Source organism: Cupressus sempervirens, chromosome 3, assembly GCF_028749045.1.
Source record: "Cupressus sempervirens isolate cs-2001-9-10 chromosome 3, ASM2874904v1, whole genome shotgun sequence".
In the NCBI taxonomy this organism is placed as follows: Eukaryota; Viridiplantae; Streptophyta; class Pinopsida; order Cupressales; family Cupressaceae; genus Cupressus; species Cupressus sempervirens.
In genome coordinates this window covers 1,071,014,683-1,071,038,457 of record NC_143120.1, presented here as the reverse complement: position 1 = coordinate 1,071,038,457, position 23,775 = coordinate 1,071,014,683, and the positions used below count along the sequence as shown (strand labels likewise).

At 33.5% G+C, this 23,775-nt stretch overlaps 1 protein-coding gene across 6 annotated transcripts; it reads left to right on the top strand.

Moving 5' to 3' along the window:
- The first annotated feature begins 19,150 nt into the window (after positions 1-19,150).
- LOC149570454 (uncharacterized) lies at positions 19,151-23,396 on the top strand. Of its 6 annotated transcripts, XM_089823100.1 has the most exons (4): positions 19,151-19,358; positions 19,544-19,647; positions 19,761-19,809; positions 20,724-23,396. In XM_089823100.1, exon 4 carries the CDS (start codon positions 20,860-20,862, stop codon positions 22,951-22,953), a length of 2,094 nt encoding a protein of 697 aa, XP_089679226.1. In that variant the 5' UTR covers positions 19,151-19,358; positions 19,544-19,647; positions 19,761-19,809; positions 20,724-20,859; the 3' UTR covers positions 22,954-23,396. The 6 variants fall into 6 exon arrangements, with proteins under 6 accessions (XP_089679226.1, XP_089679223.1, XP_089679224.1 ...); XM_089823097.1 differs by having other exon boundaries at positions 19,544-19,809; XM_089823098.1 differs by having other exon boundaries at positions 19,151-19,647.
- The last annotated feature ends 379 nt before the right edge of the window (positions 23,397-23,775 follow it).

Sequence of the window (23,775 nt, the reverse complement as noted above, 5' to 3'; positions counted from 1 at the left end):
TTTACCTCTTCCTCTCAAGATTCATAGAGATACATTTGACAAGAGTGTCTATCATGCCTACATGACCTTCCACCTTGTCATTGTAGGAGGAAAATTCTCCCTAGTCTTCCTCTCACATCCAGACTACTTCCTCCTCAACTTCTCTAGCCAAGTCACTTTCTACCATTTATTAATCCACCATTACATACTAGTCATTTAATCTTGCCACAAAGGATCTGAGGGTTGCCAAAGTCTATAAAAGGAACACGTTTTGACCATTTGAGGCTAATTCAATTTTGGAGAAAATAGAAAAGACTCAAATTCCTTCTCGAAAGTGAAAAGGACCTCCTCCAAATGTTGTATTAAAGGATCCAAAATCATATCAAAATAAAACATAAGGATAAACTAGAGAATGATGAGGGTTAAAGGCAAATCAAAATGCAGTTCCTTCCACCATTAAAGAGATAGTAGCACCTCATGCATGAAGTTCCAGTGCTAGTCATTTTTGTTCCAAAAGAACGTTCACTATAGTTTCCTAAGTAGATTTCCTTGGGCCTATGATTCTAGTGCTAGTTGCTGATTCAGTTGATTCAAATCCAAAAGCCAGTTTACTTTGTTTACGGGTGGGGATATAGATGTTCGACGCCCATAAAATTCTAGGGCAGTAGCCCCTCACAAAAAATGAAGAAGGATTATCCTCAAAAAAGAGAAGAAGAATGTCATCAATGATGTATCCCAAATCCTTAATGTAAGAATCCACAAAAAAACCTACAATGAATATCAAGAATTCATCCCAAGGAACTAGAAATGGAAGACAAGAAATATCATATTGCTTTGAATCACAAGAGCCCATACTTGTAGGAATAAAAGCATCATCAAGAAAAATAGCCAATGTGATCTTAATAGGATAAGTAGGAGTTCTAGGTAGAGGCTTTAGATCATCAAGATTCTCAAATTCTTGAAGAGTTTCAATCTTTGATATGGTATGCGCATCATAGGGAATGTTATTTGTATCATCAAGTGGAATAAGACAATTTGCAATTGGATCTTCTAAGAATGGAAGAACATGTGGATCTCCAAACTATTCCCAACTAATGATCCATTGTGTGTGTAGAAACCTAATATCTTAAATCTTAGAGTTTCCTTCAGAAAAAAAGGACCCATGGTGTAAGTAATCAATCCCAAGATATCCAAATTCCTTTGCTTTTGAGAAAAGTTTTTGTTCTTGGACTTTGACTTAAGAACAAGCCCATAAATATTAGGCAATGTTTTTATCTATCTACAATATGTGAAGATTCCCTTATCCCATTATACATAATTATCCCTAATAAAAAATATAACTGTAGGATGAATGGTATATTCATTGATCTTACTTATGATGTACTTCTCCCATGAGACAAAATGAGACCAAGAAATTATTGCACCTTGACGAAATGCAATAAATCAAAGACCCCCCAAAATAGATTTTTTGGCACTTTATACTTAGTGCATGTACAATTGCCACTTGCAAAAAAAGACAAAGTGGAATTATCATTTCAATTATTACAACTAAAAAATTAAGGCTATAAATGACTCAAACAAATAAGGCACAACATTACTCAAGGATCTAATCATTCACAAGTGCAAAAATAGACCAAAATAGACCAAGTGCTTAAAGTAATGTGTCCACTTAAAATTTATCTAAATTGATACTTGATATACAAAGTAGCAAAAAATTATTCTTTTTTAAACAAACAACACCTAAAAATATGTCCATATCAACCTAAACACTTATTTTAAAGTTGTGAAAATTGGGATTTATAATTTCAAAAAACTCAAAAATAGAGATGTGAAATCACTTGTATCATTGTATAGATTATAGATCTCTACCCCAAAAAAAAACCAAAACTTGCTCTAAAAAAGGAGTTTGGATGATTGAGACCTCACTATTTAAAAACCTCCTTAAATTTTTTTTTTTTTTGAATTACTATCATCACATCTAGATTTGGCCTCAAATGCTTGATTTGGATGAAACAAAAGTTGGTTTAGGATTTTTAGACCTTTTTAATGTGATGGTAACCTTTGATTTGCACTAGAGCTTCAATTTTGACTGGCAACAAAATTCTCTCCAAACATGCTATGCCATTTTCTTTCTCCCTTAGTAGATGAAAAATCACTCCTATGGCCCAGATACTATGTGAGAATTTTCCCATAGGTTTGATACCATGCAATATTGTATTAAGTAGATTTTGATGTGTGTAGATACTATGATGTCATCCTTCCATGTTGGCATGCAAAGTGATAACTTGGGATACCTTTGATTTTGCATCAAGCATGCTAGTATAAGTCACATTGTTCTACTTGGTACACCCAATTGAATTTGGAAAGTATAATCTAGTTGTCATCTTCTATTTTTTATGAAAAGACTAAAGATAAGTTTTAAAGAGCTTTATGATAGAGCTTCACATATACAAAGATCAAATATAATATTTTGTTAAAAATGAGGAATAAATGCATTTACCATTGCATAGTCCAAGATGAATGATATAACTTCAGTGGCACATTTTGCCACAAAGTATGTTAGAAAGGCCAGGGTTTCCATTGCACCAAAAGATTGACCTATCAATGCTCAGTACAACCAATAGGCTTATAGAACCATGGGAGGCAGTTAAGATATGTCACGAATCCTACAAGGGATGCTGACCCACTACCAAAAATCGCCCTTCCAACATTACTCATCATATCCTATGAGATTTGAACTAGTGACCAAGCTCTTATTCCAATTATTAGAAAGGCTAGGGTTTCCATTGCCCCAAAAGATTGACTTGTCAATACCCGATATAACCAATAGTCTTATAGAACAACAAGATGCAATTAACCCATGTCAAGAATCTTGTGAGAGACGCTGACCCACTACCAACAAAAGTATTGATCCAAATTTCACTAAAATGAGAAAGTGGTGGCACTTGGCAATATAATAAAGTTACATTTATCAAGAAATGAAAACATCTCCTACCAAAAGCATTAAATGTAGCAAGACAGTGAGAACTTTCATTTTTTCCTATAAAAGGAGTGATGCAGTCATGAATAGCCAAGGTGGAGGTGAAATAAATTCTATTGATAGGGCTTGAATTGATGGACACTCATGTTCTTCTAACAAGCACTAAAGGCTTGAAGCCATTTTTGCGATGTATAGATGATGACCACCTTGTTAGATTGATAGGTATAGGAAACAAATTAGTACTTGCAAGACTAAAGTTGGCCCTTAACCTTGATTTTCTTTGTAGTGAGGATAGGTATTGGTTGGAAATTGACATATCCTCATGCTTTGAGGGATTTCTAGACCTAAGGGAATATGATGACACTAATGTATATCTAGGATGAGAATTATGTGGTTTGGACTAATGCAAAAGGTTGGAAGATGTTGTGCAAATAGGAGTGGGATTACATGTTTCTACGGACCAACAATTTTATATGAAAACTATCTTGGATGTGCCTTTTGAGCCCTTTTTGATAAATTTTTATGGCCATCCTCTTGACGTCCACCACTGCTAAGCCAAACACGAAGTAGAAGGGATTCTTTGATTATGGTGTGCCATTGATGAATGAAGGAATAGAAGAACTCTATATCCATATTATTTTTGAGTAGGCATAGGACCAACCATCAAAAAATACTAAAATTCATTCCTCACTAAGAGTCTATATGAAGAGACCTCCTAGGAAAGCAAGGATATTGAGTCATCCTTGCTAGGGTAGAAGGATAGAAAGGAGGGAAGATGGGAACATTCAAGCCAAATAACCCTCAAAGTTATAACATGTTATGAATGTTCTCAGCCTATTTTGTATTGTTCATTAGAAAATAAGCCAATTTTTAAAATAAATTTTATAACTAATACATGTAATAACTCCATGTATATTAAATATAGACTTTTGTTGTCTATAATGCATGGTTATTTTCTTATAACTTGAAAATGCATCAATTTTTTTAATAAGATTAAAAGAAGAAATAAGGTATATTGTTAGTGCATATAAAATGTTAACAAAGTAGAGAATTAACTCTACCTAAATGATTACAAAGGACTCTTGTGATTTACATGACCCAAAAAAATGAAATTAGTCATAAAAGAATTGATGGATGCTTAATGACTACTGTGGAGTATATAGATAAATGCAAAACCACTTCTTTCACAATAACATACATTTAAAAAAAATCAACCCTAGTTATTTACACTAATAAAGTGTGATTTTTCTAAGAGAAACCTTTAACTAGGTTAGGGAAATAGTCACCCTTATTGCCCAACTTTTCTTCTTCTTTGGAAACTTTGGAAATCTTCGCAAGTGGATAATAGGAAGAAGGGTTTCTCTTGTTAGATAATTGATAAGGGGGAGAGTTATCACACTTATAACAACTTAAACTTCACAACAATCCACTCAGTCAACACAATAAACTTAATCAACCTTATGGCAGTAAATAGATTTGTACTTCCTATCGAGTATTAGCTTTACTAACTGATTTACCATAGTAAATTATAATTTTAATATACAAACAAAAAATAGTATGTAAAAAATTTATGCACATATCAACACCAATATTTTTAATGTGGGAACCCAATTAGGATAAAAACCACTTGGGACTAGTCACCCAAAATAATTTCATTCTTTGTAAGTGAGCTTGGTGAAGAGCTAACCCTAGTAAAGGTTACAAGACACTTGGTATGTGTGACTCTATTAGAAGATTTTCATGAAAGATCATCTAGACCTTATCAGCCTTCAATGAGTAGCCTATCTAAAGGACTTAAAAAAATCATTATGAATGTTACATTAAATGATATATGTATGCATGCAAATAAAGATTCAAATATTTAGTTAGATATATTATGATCTTACAACTATTGCTATCACCGTCTAATCCTAATGGTGGGGACAATACATTGGTATCAAAGCATAATCTTACCATCCTATGGAACTCATTAGTGCACACATATACACATCTTAAATAAAAATGGCAAGGGAAATAGCCCAAGAATTAAGAAGATTTATGGAGAAAACTAATGAAAGAATTGAAAACTCAAATAAATTACTACTTGAAGCTATATAAAAATTAAGCAACAATAACAATCAAAGTTAAAAACCTAACCCACAAAGGGATTGTAATTTGAATCATGAGGAAAATGAACCCTCATCACAAAGTTCAGTTCCATGAGATACCTTTGCCTTGTTCATTCCAAGAAGAGAACCTATTGTAGAAGAAGAAATAACCACAAATAGTGTTGAAGAACTTGCACAGATGTATGCAAATTTTGATCCAAATATTCAACAACATATTCCTTTTGAAGAATACAACAAAACCGAAATCATGGAAAATGAAAAGGATCATGTAAAAAGACCTCCAAGAGAAAGTAAATAAAGTAAACCTATCATGTTTTGATGGGTCAGGAGAAGAAATGACTCAACCATGGGTTCACAAATTAGACACATGTCTATCTTTTAGTCCTATGATAGAAGAAGGTGTTATTCAATTTTCTATACCTCATTTAAGAGGATTAGCCCACAAAAGGTGGCACTATGACCAAAATTCCTTAGGGCTCAAAAAAATCACTTCCTATAGTGGCTTCACTCAAAGGTTAATGAGTAGGTTTGATTTATGAGAGCCTAAGTGGTATTTCCAAGAAGTAACTCATCTCAAACAGGAAGGAACCCTAGAAGAATTTTCCAGTCAATTCCAAGACTTATCTGTAATGGTTCCAAATCTATCTCAAGGACAACTCACTCATTTGTTCATAGAAGGTCTTAAAGATTCCATTAGAATCTAGGTTAAACCCCTTGAGCCCTAAAGCTTAGAGGAAGCCATTAGGAAAGCAAAGAAGGTTGAATCTAATAAGATAGATGAGAGATCAAAAAATTCTAAAACATCTATTGACCATAAAGAGTCAAGGAAGACCAAGAAAAGAAATGTCACATATTCCACAAACCATGGAACTTTGGTCACATGTATCCCAAGAGAGATAATCTACTAAAGAAAGGATTATGTTTCAAATGTAAAAAAACTTGGGAGCATAATCATCGATGTAAAAGAGGGAAAATAAATGAAATAACATATAGAGAGGAAAGCCTCAAGAAAAAAGTGAGACATGAGGACTGAGAATAGGCAACACTAATAGTTATTGCTCAAGACAATGGGGTATACCTTTCAAATCAAGAGTTTAAATAAAAGAGTCATTGGATCGAACATAAGAAGAAATTGTAGTGCTTGAGGACAAGCAAAATTGAGAGGGGTGGACTGTCATAACCCCATAATTGCAAATTAATCTTATAAAAATATTTATATTTGATTCATTCTTAATAAATCATTGTACCTCATTAATCATTTTAATGTTGACCATTTACATTGACCAATAAGTATCCAAAAAATTACTCAATTTATCATATTGATTTATCACCAATACTTAATAATAAATACATACTTATACTAAGAGTTGTATTTATTATAATAGAAAATAGTAATCATATATAATAATATATAAGTCAACCTACTCACTAATAAATAATAATAGGTATGGGTCAAAGGGTCATGACCCCCCCTTGACCACCAATGAAACATATAAATCAAACAAAGGTCATCAATGTAAGGGAAGAAAGACAAGGAAGAGCAACATAAATAATCGATGAAGGGTGTAAACATAATTTACTAATAGGCGAGACCCACCATACGAAGGTCTTACCTTACATTGATTACAAAAAGACATAGAGCTAGAGAACAATCAATTAAAGCTTATGCAACATCAAGCATTGAAGGAAGACGAACAAGTGGGATGGGTCAGAGGACACATTGGATGAGGGAGATAAATTCACAAAGATAATAACACACATAGTTTAACTATTGTACTCTAGCAAGCGATTGGGACAAGAGGTGATGACAACCAAATTATCGCAGACCCATTATTATAAAAGGGAAAGAACATAGACGCCTTCCATGAGGTGACTAAGGATTACATGCATTATTGTTCTATTAAGGTAAGATATATGATATAATTACCGTCACACTATTATGAGACATATTAAAAATTTCTTATATTGACATATGGAATATATATATAGACACATATAATGAAACCTATAATCAAAATTAATAAAAGGTTGATTGATGTTAATATCTTTGATCCAAGCATAGGTTTGGTGGAGACCATTTATTTCAAATGCCATAATGTGATCCAAGCTATGCTTGGTGGAGGGCATTCGTTTCAAATGTCATAATATGATCCAAGATCTTCTTGGTGGAGGGCATTCATTTTGAATGTCATAACATGATCCAAGATCTTTTTGGTGGAGGGCATTTGTTTTGAATTTCATAATATGATCCAAGATCTTCTTGGTGGAGGGCATTCATTTTGAATGTCATAACATGATTCAAGATCTTCTTGGTGGAGGGCATTCATTTTGAATGTCATAAATTGATCCAAGCTCTTCTTGGTAAAGGACAATTATTCTGAATCTCATAATATGATCCTATGGTCCAAGTTATGCTTCGTGGAGAACATTCATTATGAATGTTACATTAAATGATATATGTATGCATACAAAAAAAATATTGAAATATTTAGTTAGATATATTATGATCTTACAATTATTGTTATCACTATCTAATCCTAATGGTGGGGACAATACATATTCTTTATCCTTTTCTTCACTTGTACCCTATTCAAGGTGTATATAGTTATGCTTATAGCTTCTCCCCAGGGCATTATTTTGGATCATCAATGTTCTAGCATAGTTTATGACAGTTTTGTTTCTTCTCTTCGTAACATCATTAAGCTAAGGTGTCCTTGGAGATGATATTTGTCTTTTGATACCATGCTCCTTGCAGTAACTTTCAAATTCTTGTGAGCTAAATTCATGTCCCTTGTATGATCTCAAACACTGCAATACTCTACTAGTCTCCCTTTTGACTTTTTCTTTATAAATTTTGAACACGAGGAACGATTCTGACCTTTCTTTCAAGTAAACAGTCCACATTATTCCAAAAAAATCATCAATAAATAACATAAAGTATTTTTCACTAGAAACACTCTTTGTCCTCATGGGACCACACAATTTAGTATGAACTAGATCTAGTACGTGTCCATAAGTAAGTGACTTGCTAGAGAGACTTGAACTTGCCAACTTTCCTAGTTGGCAATCTTTACACATAACATTGTCAGGTTTAGTAATAGGGGGTAGATCTCTTACTTAGCTCTTCCTTTCTACTTTGACAATGCTTTAAAAAATCACATGAAACAACATCTTATGCCATAACCAACTATTATCATTTCTAGCTACTATACAAGTATTCCTAGAAATATTGAGTTAGAAGAGATTACCTCTAGTTTATTCTCCTATAGCTAGTAGCTTGTTTTTCTTGTCAAATATTCCAAAAGACCCTTTATTAAATTCAAGCTTATAACCTTTGTCCGTTAGTTGAGCCACACTCAATAGGTTATATTTTAGTATTTCCACTAGATATACATCTTTGCAAGCAATGGATTCATCTAGGGACACAATACCCTTAGATATCACTGTGAATTGTGAGTTGTTGCCGAACCTCATCATTTCTCCATTGTAGACATAACCTCATGGAACTTTCTCCTATCACTAGACATGTGGGCTGAGCAACCACTATCTATTATCTAGTTCTTGTGGTTACTGGTATTGGTTATCAAGGTTTTCTCCAACATTTCTTCTATAATAACAACAAAGGATACTTCATCCCCATCATCATCATCATTGCTAGTTTACTCTTCATCAATCACACCATCTTCAACAATGTAGCATCGTCTCTTCTCATTTTCTTTAGAGTTTGATCACTTCTTGTTGGTTTCCTTCTAGTTCTCATTCTCCTTCCTCATTGGTTCTAGACATCTGACAGCATAATGTCCTACCTTCTTGTAGTTGAAGCATTTGAAATGGAATTTATATTTTTAATTTCCATTTCCTCTGACTATTCTTTTTGAAAAAATAGCCTCCAACTCTTGATTTTTGTCAAAGTTGCTAATCTCAAATGCAATGAACTTGCCTATCAAGGCATCAAGTGATACCTCCATCTTGTCTATTGTTCTCAACTCTTGAACGGTTGACACTCTTATGGCATATTTGGGTAGCATGGTTCTCAATATCTTTCTGACACATTTGTCTTCTTATATTACTCCTCCGCATGCTCTGATAACTAGCATGGCATCTTTCACCCACTTTCCATGGACTTCAATCTCTTTACCTTCTTGCATCCTCATGTCATCAAAACTTCCTCTCAGTCTTTCGACTTTAGCCCTCATGACATGCTTATTGCCACCATAGATGACTTTCAACTTTTCCCACATCTTGTATACTGTCTCTGGTTCCTCCACATCTTTATATTTACAATAGGACATGGTACTTGCTAGAGCATCCATTGTGGTTGTGTGTATTTCCTTCTCCTTCAAATGGTCTGTGCCAAGTTAACCAACTGGTTCAACATATTTGAACTCTACATGGGTCCAATAAACATTTCCAAGAGTCTTTAGATGCAAATGCATCTTCCTACATCATGAGTTGTAGTTTACCTTGGAGAACTTTGGTGCATCTCTTTTAAACATCTTGATCTTTTTCCTTGAGCTATTAAACTATTGTCTTATGAGGACCCATGCTTTGATACCAATTGTTGGTCCTACCATTGGTTAGTATACTTAGAGAGGGAGGGGGGATCACTATACTCACTAGTTTCAACTTTTTACTCTAGATCACACTTCACACCTATCTACGAGTTTGTGCTAGCTATAACTTAATTGGTTAAGATTAAACATAAATAAAGAACATGAAAATACAAACACATAACACAATATTTATCTCGTGGAAACTTGACTAGGGTAAAAACTAGGCTATGTGAGTCAATCCTCACAAAGCTTGTACTCTTCTAAAGTGCACTTAGTCAATAATTTATCCTTGTTAGAAGATAACAAAGATACTGTTGGGTGCTACCCATATAAGGGATTTTGGTAAGACCTATTAATGTCTTGCCCTATTAGGAGAACTCTAGTTAAAGGACTCTAGAACACAAGTTAATGTGTCACCTTGTTAGGGGATTTATACAAAGAACCTATTAGGGTCCACCCTCGATGGGATTTACTATTGTAAAGGTAAGTAAACAACATGGAATGATATAACAAATGACTACTAAACTTAGCTTGAAGTGGTTCCTTCTTTGGCTCCATCAATCTGTCTGGAACTATGCTTTGCCTTCTCTTGGCTCTACAACTTTAGACCTTGATCACTTGTGCACTTGGCTCTCCTTGTTGTTGCACACAATAATCTTGTGCTTTTGGGACTTGTTAGCTTCTCTGCAACATGATAAGTCTCTGAAAGTGGCTTAGCTCTTATCACTCTCCTTCACTCCTTGAGATTCCACTTAGCTCAACTCTTTTAGCTCTTTGGCTAATCCCTCAACAATCTATTTCCTCTTTCAACTCTACCACCTTTTATAGTTTCTTTCAGCTTCGTTTGGTAGCCCTAATCTACAAATTCAAAATTTGAATTCTCACCCCTACTGCTAGCTCAACTTCCTATTATAGTAGTGTGCCACTCTTGTCCAATATAGTATGTTTGTATAGGAGTCACAAGTGCCATGCATCCTTGATGACTTGCTATTGTTGAATATAATTCAAATTTGGATTCTTTTGACTATTCCTCGATCCATTCTCCCGTCACCATTAAATGAAATGTTGAGTGCACTCTTACCCTCTACATGACTAGGCAGTTACATATAGCTTGCTCCATGCTTACCTTGCTAACCTGACCAATGCAACAACTCATTGGTCTATCTGCTTTCCCATTCGCTTTGCGTTCTTCTACTTATGTAGACTTCCCTTAGCATACTTTGTCTAGGTGGATCACCTCTTTCATTGCTTTTGTTGGGCTTGCACATCTTCTCTTCTCTAATGACCCTTGTGAACTAGAGTTGCACATTAGGTTTCTTTTTCAATCAGTCCTCTCTACCAATCTCAGGGCCCATGTGGTTGCTAGAATAGGACTGGAATAGGAAGATAAAATTAGAATATGTTTTATATTCGATGTTTAGTACACTCAATCAAAATTGGGAATAGGAAGACATATTCCAATTTTGTCCCTAAAATGAGCACATGTCTATGCCAAAAAATATCTATTATTGAAATAGACCATTTCTATTCCCAATCTGGTTTTAGTTTTTAATCTTTTTTTAAAATTAAAAATTTTAATTTTTAAAATATTTTAAAATATTATATATATATATATATATATACTTTATAACTTTTTTTAATTATATCTTGTTAGAATTGGTAATCTTTCCTTGGTTGTATTTATTAAATGAGATAAACCAAGGTATCCCTTATGTTGTTTGTCCTCTAGTCCACATGTGAGGACAAGTCTTTTTTTGTAATTCCTTTATTAAGGAAAATAGTTTATTCCTCCTTAAGAGGATTATGACACTTGTTATGCACACACTTATGAATGTGGCAATCATTCACTTGGGAGTTACAAATAACTCCTCTTCTCATCTCTTTATAAGAGATGCTTCTCTCTCATTCTACATATATAATCATGATGTAGTTCATGTAATGAGCACTATGACTCCTCATTATGTCTCTCTCTCTCTCTCTCTCTCTCTCTCTCTCTCTCCATTCTTAGGCATTTGCCTCATTCATATAATTCACAAGGGGTTTTCTTTGCTTCCCCCTTTCAAAATCATTGTCTCCTCTCTTGTGTTGATCTTGAAAGCTCATATAAAGTGTGGTAATTATGTTAATCACAAAATCTCTTGGATTAAATTATAATTCTTGATTTTTAGTTCATTTCGATTTTATTATTTCTAACATGGTATCAGAGCTGAACTAATCCTTATTTTGAGTTTTGTGATGATGGATTGGAGCTCACCTTATTTCGACCTAGGTAACTCTACTTAAAAATTATTATTTTTTGATCATAGTAACATTGATTAATTTGAGTTTAATATTTTTATTAAATATTTAAAATAATTAATTTTAAAATAGTTTTCTCTCATCTATAATTTTTTTAAAATAAAAAAAAATATTTATTTAACCTTTCATATATATGTATTTTTTTTAGAAATTGAATTTTATTATCTTTTTAATTTATGTGTCAATGCTTATTCATTTTTAAAATTATTCTATTTTCATTAATTAAATATCTAATCATATTTTTTACATTTTTTTAGAAAGTTTGATTATTTCTTTTCTTTTTCGAGTTGACTCTCTTTTTTTAGCATCTTTCCTATAGTCTTTTGTTTTATTTCTTTTTTCCTATTCGGCTATTTACTTTGTTAGTATTTCTTTTTTACATTCATCTTTCAATTTTTAGGTTTGCATGAAGTTTTTATGTTTTTGTAATGCCAACTAAAAATAAAGAGCAGGTTCGGTGTTCAAGAGAAGGTTGGGTGTTCTTCATTTTAGTTCTGTTTGTAGTGTTCAACGGATTCTGATGCTTCTTCTTGGATTTTTTTTTTCTTTTTTCTTTTTTCCAAACCCCATTTTGTATGGGCCTTCATCATTTTTCTTTTTTTCAAGTATTTTTGTTTAGAGGCTTGACATGCAATATTCAGCAAAGCCGCCTTTATCTTCCTTTATCTGTTCAAGAGTTTTTTGGCCTAACAAAATCTGTATCATTCTTTCCAAGACCTTTAATACCTACCTATAGTTACACGTTCCAGAGAAAGTTGCTCTGACTTTATTGGGGGAATTCTATTGATTAAATCGTTGAAAAAATGAAACATTTCTTCTGTTGGATATTTCATCTACCTTTTTCTCTTCAGTGTACAGTTGATTAACTAGGATGGATTCAACTTTGACCTAATTGTCGCATGCTTATCCCTATAAACTTAATCCAGTCACTGCTGCCATGCACAATCAAGCTTAAAAGTGACTGAAGCTCTTTAAGAATTATCCCAATCGGCCCCAAATCATGACATAGAGTATATTGGTGTTACATAGCTATTTGATGAGAAAAGTGCAATGAGCACCAGTCTGATGAAATAGTTTTTGTATTGAAGACTCAAATTGGTAATGATCAGAATCCAGCTCATTGACCAGGACACCCTTCAAGCACTCCATATTTGTGCTTTAATCAACAAATATTAATGAGAAATATCCCCATCCTTTAGCATGTGGAAACAAACCTATGCAACTTTAGGTTTTTTCAACAAAGCCCTCAAATCACCAACAATTATTCTAAGTAGTAAGTCTGTTCATGATGTTTTAGATCTTATCCATTTTGATTTTCTTACTTGTTTTGGGTTTTTATTATTCCTGCAATGTTGTTTTGTTGATTTTGATTAGAAAAATCAAGAAACTTTTCATATAGTATGTGCTAAAATAGCAGTTTGTTTGGTATAATATAATTACTGCACAGTGGAAAATTTGAATAAAATATATAGTGCAATTTGATTAGCCCAAACTTAATTTGTGTCTTTTTTCAATAAAAAAAAGTTCATCACTAATTGGGAAAAAATAAGTGTTATTATTAATATCATTAGTCGACTATGTATTGGACTATAAAATCCCTCTGTATGCTTTTTTAATTTTATTTCTGCACTTTTTATCATTTCATTTCCTACTCTACAACTTTCTAATTATTTCCATCTAACACAATATTTTTTAATCATTGCTCCTACCAGTTTTTTATCACTCTAATTTTAGAGTATTAGAGTATTCCCTATGGGTAATATCTTCGTGAAGCTTTCTATGCTGCCATGAGTTATTCCTTTACCCTCATGCTGTGACTCTCTAATTATTATCTATTCTCAGATTTTATTCCTTTATGTTTGTAATCATTCATTAGTCTGACAACTTAAACTTCTCCTACTTTTTATTCTTGGTTTCATTCATTTATTTTTGACTTACCTTGTTTGCATAATTTTTGGAATTGACCTCCTTTCACATTGTCATAACTTATGTATCCATTATTATCCTACAATTTTTCTTACTTACATACATATTTAATAGTTTTAAATTAGACTACAAAAGTGTTGTTACTATCTGATTTTATAAAAAATAAAGATTTTATTATTATATTATATTACTCTATGGTTTATTCATAATCTTTACTATCCTACAACTTTAAATCTTACATGGCTTCTTCTATGAAAGTTTTTTTAGTTTTTTCCTAAAAGGTTTAATTAATTTTTTATTTAAAACATTTTTTGAGTTATTATTATTATTAGTATTACTTTATAAAGATTGCCTTTATGAGATTGAAATAACAAATTTTAATATAAAATGCATTTATTTTGAGTAAGTACATTATTTATTTTAAAATATTATTAAAGTGCATTTAGTTTGAGTAAGTGCATTATTTATTTTAAAATATTATTTATAAAAGAAGGATATTTTATTCCTTTTGCTATCATAATTTTTTTTTTTAAAAGGAAGTAAATTTTTATGAAGTTTCTTTCCCAAACCCATTTTCATAATAAGAGATATATTATTAAAAATTCTTTCAAAATTTTATAAATACATATTATATATGATTAAGAAGTTTTCATAATCATATTCTCTTGTCAATTTAATTTTTTTACTTTTCAATTTTTATTAATATTTCTTAAACAATTGAGTTTTTGCCTCTAATTGTCCTATTTGTAGTAATGATTTCACACATTGATCTTGTCCACAATTTGATTAGCCTTTCACATCTCCTATATTGATGCCTACTAAAGTTTTTGATCTTATTTGACAAGTCCACATTCTTAAAATCTTATAATGCACTTTAATAAATTTGAATTTGGAGAGAAAATGATAAAAATTATTATCATTTTTTTTTTGTGAATTTAGGTATCTATATTATTTTTCATTTTAATTTTGATCAAGCATCAAGGTAAGTACCTCAAGTTTATTTCTTTTAGAACACGTAATTATGTTCCATCAATAATTTGGCTTCCATGTGAACTAGATATGACCTTGTTTTTGTTAGTGTAGTTTTTTAATTTCCTAGTGGGTTATTTATTTTTCCCTTTATTGCTAGTTTTTTCCCTACACTTTTAATAATCTTTCTTAGGTTAATAAAACATGTCTTATTTAGAAAGTAGTTGCGAGGTGTCACCTTCCTACATGTGAGCATCCGTTAGCTATCTTAGGAAGATACTTTGCTATCTTTAGTCTGATAGATGGTTGCTCCTCATTGATCGGTGTTGCCACTTCCTCCCTCTTCCTAGTCTATATAAGCATGCTACCTGGCTTGTATTTGGAATCGATTTCTTTTGCATCATCTTAATGCTATTTTGCTTCCAGTATTTGCAATACTCTCTTGGAGACTAACTCTATGTTGCTATTCTGATTTTATATCATTTGCATTCATAGTTTAGATATCTATTCTTTGCACTAGTTTTCTGGGTTATCAATCTTTTCAGATTCTAACAGTTTCATTGTAGGATTTCATATTTTAGGTATATTTATTCAAGTATATATGTGGGCCCACATATATGCCTAGATAAATATACAAACTATTGTGATTTTATTAATTTATAAAGTCTATTTTTTTCTTCTCTAAAATACATATGCTCAAGACCCCAATGCATAAAATCACTTAAGTACTCATGTTTACCCTTAATGGATTTTTCTACCTGATATCCATATACTATTTATTTCTCATTGATCTTCCTTGGATCTCTGCATTTACCTCAATTTTGTTTGGATTATGAGCTATCTTACACATTTGCCTTCAACTTTATTGTGATATTTTGATGTGCACATAGTAGCACTTTTATGCTTTTATAGCATCGTTCCATGCCCATGTTGGCACTTTATGGTTTTATACCATTGATTTACATGATTTATATGATATTTTCTTTGAGTTGCATAGGGAGCCAATTTCTTCAAGGTTAACTATGTAGTCCCCTCAATATAACTGATACATAGTTTCCTTATCTGGCCCATGGAGTATCCCTCCATCCTATATTGGTGTGCACTCATTTTATATGGAGTTTCCCTCCATTTGATCCTATTTGTTCTACTTTGAAAGGATTGATATTTATATGGAGTTTCCCTCCATTTGGTTCTATTGGTTCCACTTTGAAAGATTGATATTTATATGGAGTTTCCCTCCATTTGATTCTATATGCTCTACTTTGAAAGATTGATATTTATATGGAGTTTCCCTCTATTTGATTCTATATGATCTAGTTTGAAAGGTTGATATTATGGAGTTTCCCTCCATGTTGTTCCATTTTGTTCCTCAATGAAGAGGATACTATTATTGGAGTTTTCCCTCCAAATTCAGATGATTTGATACAATTTTGAAGGCAATATGATGTTAAATCCTCATAATCCATTCCTTTTAGTATCCTAACAAAAATCATGATAATAATAATTTGATCAACATGTCTCTCCTTTTACTTTATTTTCATATATTAATGTGATAATGATCTGCATACTTTATTGCTTAGATCATGAGTCATGTAAGTTATGGTGCTGCAACCCATTAACTTGTAGTGGGATGATTCATTAAGTGGGTTGTCTATATCCATGTGATTGATGCAATGTTGATGCAAGTATCATCAGTTGGCCTTGTTTGTGGTCATTAGTACATTAGTATAATATACTTTTCATGAGAACATTGATCAAACTTTTTTGCACTTATTGATAATATTTGAGCATATACTTTATCTTGATATCAGGTTATCTCCATTGCTTTGTGGTAAAAAGTTTTATTTTTCCTCATTGTTTCTCTACGAGAGTTTTATTATCCTTATTCAAAAGGATTTCTAATTTGAATTTAAGATGAAATACTCCTTGTGGATAGTTGTCTTGTTTTTTGTGTCTATGTTTTTCAGGTCATCCATCCAGGCACATACAAGACAATATTATTTGGTGTACATTCAGATGACCTATCCACTTCTCTCTTGGCTCTATGAAGATTTGCATACACTCACAAGAGACCTTTGCATAATTGAAGACACTCTAAAAGATCAAGTTGCTACTATTTCATTCTAAAATTTGGGTTTAATACCCTTTGATGTAATTTTCCCAAGTAAAGATTAAAGGGGGGTGTTAGAATTGGTAATCTTTCCTTGGTTGTATTTATTAAATGGGATAAACCAAGGTATCCCTTATGTTGTTTGTCCTCTAGTCCACATGTGAGGACAAGTCTTTTTTTGTAATTCCTTTATTAAGGAAAATAGTTTATTCCTCCTTAAGAGGATTATGACACTTGTTATGCACACACTTATGAATGTGGCAATCATTCACTTAGGAGTTACAAATAACTCCTCTTCTCATCTCTTTATAAGAGATGCTTCTCTCTCATTCTACATATACAATCACGATCTAGTTCATGTAATGAGCACTATGGCTCCTCTCTCTCTCTCTCTCTCTCTCTCTCTCTCTCTCTCTCTCCATTCTTAGGCATTTGCCTCATTCATATAATTCACAAGGGGTTTTCTTTCCTTTCCCCTTTCAAAATCATTGTCTCCTCTCTTGTGTTGATCTTGGAAAACTCATATAAAGTGTGGTAATTATGTTCATCACAAACTCTCTTGGATTAAATTATAATTCTTTATTTTTAGTTCATTTCGATTTTATTATTTCTAACATATCTATTTGTTAAAAAAAGAAATAAATTATATTTCTCATTAACTTCAATGAATAAAATAAAAATAAAAATAAATTAACCTTTTTGCCATTATTGAAAAAATTAACCAAAAATAAAAATTTAGAATAAAATAATTTAAGGAAAATATTTTTAAAAATATAAAACTTAACCTTATTCCTATTCCATTTTTGTACAACCAAACAATGGATTAACATATTCCACTCAAATTTCAAGTGAACCAAATAGGATTAGAATTGCCATTTTCTATTCCCATTCCCCATTTCCATTCCCATTCCATTTTTCCATTCTAATTTTCAATTCCTATGCCAGCAACCAAACATGCCCTTATTCCAAGTGAACCAAACAGGATTGGAATTGCCATTTTCTATTCTCATTCCCCAATTCCATTCCCATTCCATTTTTCCATTCTAATTTTCAATTCCTATGCCAACAACCAAACAAGCCCTTAGTTTCTTTGTATGTGTTGATATCAATGACAACATCTTTGACAACTAAGTCTACTGATTGATCTACCAACCAGTCTTCAAGGTGCTTGGGTCAACATATTGTTTATGGCTAAATCGCTAGAATGGTTGAATATTGTGAAATCCAGGATTTATGTTCCTTTTTTAGATCCTTTTTTCAAACTATTACTACATGGGAACCAAAAAGTGCAATATGCGCTATGTTCTTATCCAATTCAGAAGGGTGTTCACTATAGTTTGTCTCCTTGAAATGATATACATCCTCAAAAACTTCCCTTTTAAAGTCTTTCCAAGAAGAATTGAAGTGTTATAAAAGCTTTGCGTTGATGTATTGCCCCTTAACTTAATTTTCGCTTTAAGAAATTCTCCTTGTACTTATTCTAAAAACCCATTACTATGGAGAGTTAGCTTCTAAAATCCTGAAGGTTGTTTCACAAGGCACAACAATTCCATACATGTAAAACTTCTCAACTATCAGTATTTATGTGTAGATCATTTAAGAATCAACAAATCCATTAAAATATTCATGATATTTTATAACCATAAAATATAAATGAACTCCTAGACAAGCTTGCAAACACTTCTAACCAAACAAATGATATTATGCCATGTTTAATAAATATTCATATCATAAAACTTACCATAAATTTCGTTTTTCTTTGTAGTTTGTCTATTAATACATTTGGGAAACCATCTTAAAGAAGAAGAAGAATTAGGGAGAAACAATGAATGGCAAATTATGTTACCCATAACTTGTGCATGGTATAAACTTGAATGATAAAGAGGGAACCTCAAATTGACCTCCTTAAACTTTGATTACTAGAAGCCACGCTTTTTCAATTGAGTGGGTGATCATGACACCACACAAGATTGTTGTGCTTGTACAAACCCATGTGTACATAAAAATTTGCAGCCAGCCGTACAATTGCCCATATAAGAGCATGCAAGGCCAGATGGGCCAAATTCACATTAGGCCCTAAAACAGTATTTTTATTATTATTAATTATTAAAAAAATAGTTTTGTCTTAGTCAAGTATCTTTGTAACTCTTGTCTTATTTGTCCCCGTCTCTTCCATTCCACATGACTGTAACCCCAGTCAAAAATCAGAACGGCTACAAGTAGTTCTAGATTATGTAGATTTTTAGTAAAATGAATAATCTGATGCCTTGCGTTACGATTGAGATTTTTAGTAAAATGAATAATCTGATGCCTTGCGTTACGATTGAGAAAACAAGATCTGCGTGAAATCCCAAGGCAAAACTGACTCGGGCATAGGTGTTAACAGATAAAAAGAGGAGGGCAAAAAGAAACAATCCACGCGGACCCACCTAACGGTTCTTCTCCTCCTTCCTAATTTCTTCTTCTTCCTTCCTTCGTTTAGTTGCCTCATGTTGAACAAAATAGATTTTGAACGCAATGGATTTTGGAAAAAAAACTCGTGATTCTCTGGTGTGTTTTTCAAGTTTTTAAAGTCCCAATTGCTGTATTGGTGAGTCTTGTCTAGATAATCGCTTTTCAGGTCATCTACGCACCTAATCTGGGGCCAGTACCTGTGCAATCCAATTGGATTTGATTTGGGCATTTGAAAGATTGGAATGAGTCGCCTTTGGGCTGAATCTTGCGGTGAGCAGTAATCTTCTTCTGGATTTTCATGTGATGTGGGTCATGTGTTTCATGTAAGGAAGACTGCTATTAGCCTGAAATCTAAGTTGGGCGTTTGGCTTTTATCCTGTCAGAGGATTTCGCAGCGGGTCTTGTATGGCTGGATAGAACTTGAATTTGCCGGTATTGCTCAAGCCAAGTCTTTTCAGAAATTTTGTTTGCCGATGAATCTATTTTGAAAAAGTGGTTAGACTTAATGTTGTAGATCATGATAGGAACAGCCTTATATTCATTCAATCAAGAGTGCTATGTGCTACGGATTGTGGAAATCTGATATCATTAAGTGCTGCGCTTGTCCATTTATTTGATTGATTGGATGGATTTCACAAGCTTCGCTCACTTGTTCTGACATTCTCTGCAATTTATATGTTTAAATTCGTTTAGAGTTAATCTCGGTCATCAATGTCAATGCTCTCTTTTCCTTCTCTGCTAAGCAATTCTTTATCAATCCCGCTTTTTAAGGCTTTCTCAATAATTCTGTAGACAGTTTTCTCTTGCACGTTAGTAATAATACAGGCTTTTCAGCATGTTGGTCCACACGGAGTATCTGACCTGCTCAAAATGGTGTAAAACGATTTTCAATTGAACTCATTCGCATTTCTGTTATGGGGCGTTGAATCAGAAGATGGTCTTTGAATCTAAGTTTGAGTTAGATGGGAATAGATAGGTAATTAGTGTCATATCTATATAGCTTAGAAGTGGAATTGGATAGCTGAAAATAAGGCCTTTATTTAGAAAGAATAGATCCATTTTGTGGATCCATATTCAGGGATCAGAAAATTTTATTCGTATGTCACCTCAGATTCCTGTTAAATAATGTTTCATTGGATGCTAGGGGGAAGCTCTTCTTACTAACTCTGATGGGGTTTTAGATCATGATATTACTTTTCCTGTTTCTTCGATTCTTTAGAACCTGCTTTTAATATGCAATTTTTTAATATTGTAGACTGCATTGGTTCAATATATATGTAGTTGGATCTAATAATTCAAAATATATGAAGTTGGATCTGATAATGCATTGCACCCTCCTTTTGCAGAGTTCATTATATATTTGAGACAAGCAATTGAAGCACGGGCGCACTTTCCATTTCAGGTCGGTCAGCCTCTGTAGATTTGTTTGGATCTTCTTCTGTCCTATACATATATATTATTTTTGTTAATTTTCTCATTGAAATGACAACCCAAGAGGGGGTTGATGGAAAAGTACATGAACCGGGCAAACCTATGAACGGAAAGACATCTATTGGAAGCAAACCAGATAATCAGATTAAAAAGGCCGTGGTCGGTTCAAATAGTCCTCAGAATCTTGCAACCTCAATTCTTCCAACACATTTAAGGAAGTCTCCTAATGGATTGGATAAGGTAGCCAAGATCTCGAATGGTTCTAAGGGCTCTGCCCCAAATGATGAGGCTTTTAAGCCTATTGCTGTTGCAGATATTTCTCTGGGTGTTGCCCCAACAACTCCTCCAACAAATTCAAAGATTTCTTCTAATGGGTTGGCGAAAGCAGCCAAGATCTCCAATGCTGCTAAAAACCCTAGTCCAAGTGACGATGGCTCCAAACACGTTCCTCATTATCTTAGACCTTCGACAGGCTCCTGTCATCATTATTGTAAATATGGAGTAAAACCAGAGAAATCTCAATCTGAAGGATACGATTCCTATAAGCATCACCACAACCATGGTACAAGTGCAAACAAGACACCTTCAGATGCCCCAAAATCTGCAGCCGCAAAGACCCCCAAGAGCCATAAAAGCGTTTCTGGTACCCCTTCCCCAGTCAAGCTTTCCACTCCAGTGAAGTCTCCTTCCTCTGCAACTGGGACATCTTCCACTCCGGTTGGCCATTACGCGAAAGTTTCCCCAAAGGAGAAGACTGCTGTTAGTAAGGCAGAATATCAGCCCAAAGTGATAAGGTCGACAGCTTTGAAAACTAAAACCTTGCCTTCTCTGCCTTCGAAGTCCTCTTCAGAAAAGAAAACAAAAGCTTCTTTCTCTCTTAAGCCTGTAATCAATGGCATTGGTAAGGCAAATTTGTTTTCTCCACCTCCCAGCCAAGCTCTTAATGACAATGAGAGTGCCAAAAAGATTGTTCAATCACAGAACCATGCTCTCAACATCCACAGCAGTGCTAAAAAAGCTACTCCACCAAGCAAGTACGCTCTTGATGGTCATAGCAATGCTAAAACAAAGGTTCCAGTGTTAAAGACAATAGAGAAATCACTAAAGAGAAGAGAAAAGAATGGTGCAGTAAAATCCGATTCGGCAAGTTCCCCAAGCCAAAATTCTTCCTCTGAGCCACAGCATGAAATGCCTGACAGAGATGGAACAGCAGAGGTGTGTAGTTACAAGGAGGAGTTGCCCGCCAATGATCACATATGTGCAAGTGATGCTGAAGATGCCCATCAAACTGTAGAGGTAAGTGGTGACAAGGAAGAATTGCCCGCTAATGACCAAATATGTTTAGGTGATGCTGAAGATGCTCATCAGTTTGATGAGCATTCTCACAGTGCTGGTGAAACAAGTGGGGAGCATCCAGATGGTGTAATGGAACATATTGATACCGAAGGAGATGAGCAATCTATTGAAGATTATTGCCATGATTGCAGTCACAGGAATGATACACCCATTTCTGCACCCTACAAAATTATTGACGTTGATAAATTTGCTGATGAGAAGAATGATGATTTTGAACCACATGGGATAAGGATTGATGAATATCGACCATATGGAGAAAGTCTAACTGAAGATTATATTGATGAGGACTTTGACAGCGAGTATTCTGAGGAGGACTCTGAATATGGTGATAGTTATGGAAATGAATCCAATGATGAACATGAAGAGCTTGGCAAAGTTAGAAAACAGCATCAGACAACAGTTCCTCAGGATGGTAGTCAAAATTTGGAGAAAGGAAGCTTCAGAAGAGGTCGAATTGTAGCCGGTTCTGAAGAGGATAATCAGCGTCTGGAGAAGAGAAGGTTTAGAAAAGGAAGAATTATTGACTCATCCAATCCAAAATCAAAACCAGAGAATGTCAACCTGAGGCATCAGGAATTACAAGCAAGAAAGGCATCCGAAGAGTGGATGCTGAATCATGTGATTGAAAAAGAAGTAAATAAGTTGGCTCCGGTTAGAAAAAGCAAGGTGAAGACATTGGTGGGGGCTTTTGAAACAGTCATTTTACTTAAAGAATCTGAAATTGGTGAGCCAAAGTATGCTGGTATAAGAGATGTATCCCTTGTGAGTCCTCCCAATGAACACAATTGAGGGTTAGAGCTGACAGTGTTGTTTATTACAACTTTTTTGGATTCAATAATATTGTATGAGGAGAGTGATAAGTATGTTACTTCAAATTTGAATCAGAAATTGAACTAGATACTGTTATCTTTAGTTTTCCAAATGTCGAATCAACTATTACCCGCTACTAAATGCTAAATGTATAATGTGAAGCAAAATAAGTCATGTGCATGACAATGGTTTACAGAGATCTATACAAAAATGTTGCTCTGTTTAGATCAGTTTCTTTCTATATTGTTCAATATTCATGACCTTTCCAATAGGTGATGGAAAAAATCAATCTGCAATTGGAGAAGATTTCTAGTGCTGTCCCTACTTTAATGCCCCCGTATTGTTTATAACAATTAATTTTGATTCAAGATTGTTAAGAGGAGAGTGATGAATATATTACATGAAATTTGATTCAGGGGTTACACTGGATGGTGTTATCTTTAGTTTTCCAAGTGTGGAATCAACTATTACATGTCAGCAATGAATGGTAAATGAATAATGTGCATGTTAACCAAGTCCTATGTGTGAAGATGGTTTATAGATCTCTGTACATAACAGTTGCTTTGTATTGATTTATTTCTTGTTCGATTGTTTAATATTTATGCATTTCCTGCCAGAGGATTTGAAAAAAGCACTCTGCAACCAGAGATGATTTGTGGTAATGTCTCTGGTTTGGTGCTGACTGTATTGTGTAATACAACTGATTTGATCCAAGAATGTTGTAAGAGGAGAGTGATGAATATACTACTTGAATTTGAATCAAGAATTAAGTTAAACAGCGTTTTATCTTTAGTTTTCCAA

Excerpts from the sequence above, each read along its gene's own strand:
- LOC149570454 (XM_089823102.1), top strand. The coding sequence starts at position 20,860 with ATGACAACCCAAGAGGGGGTTGATGGAAAAGTACATGAACCGGGCAAA.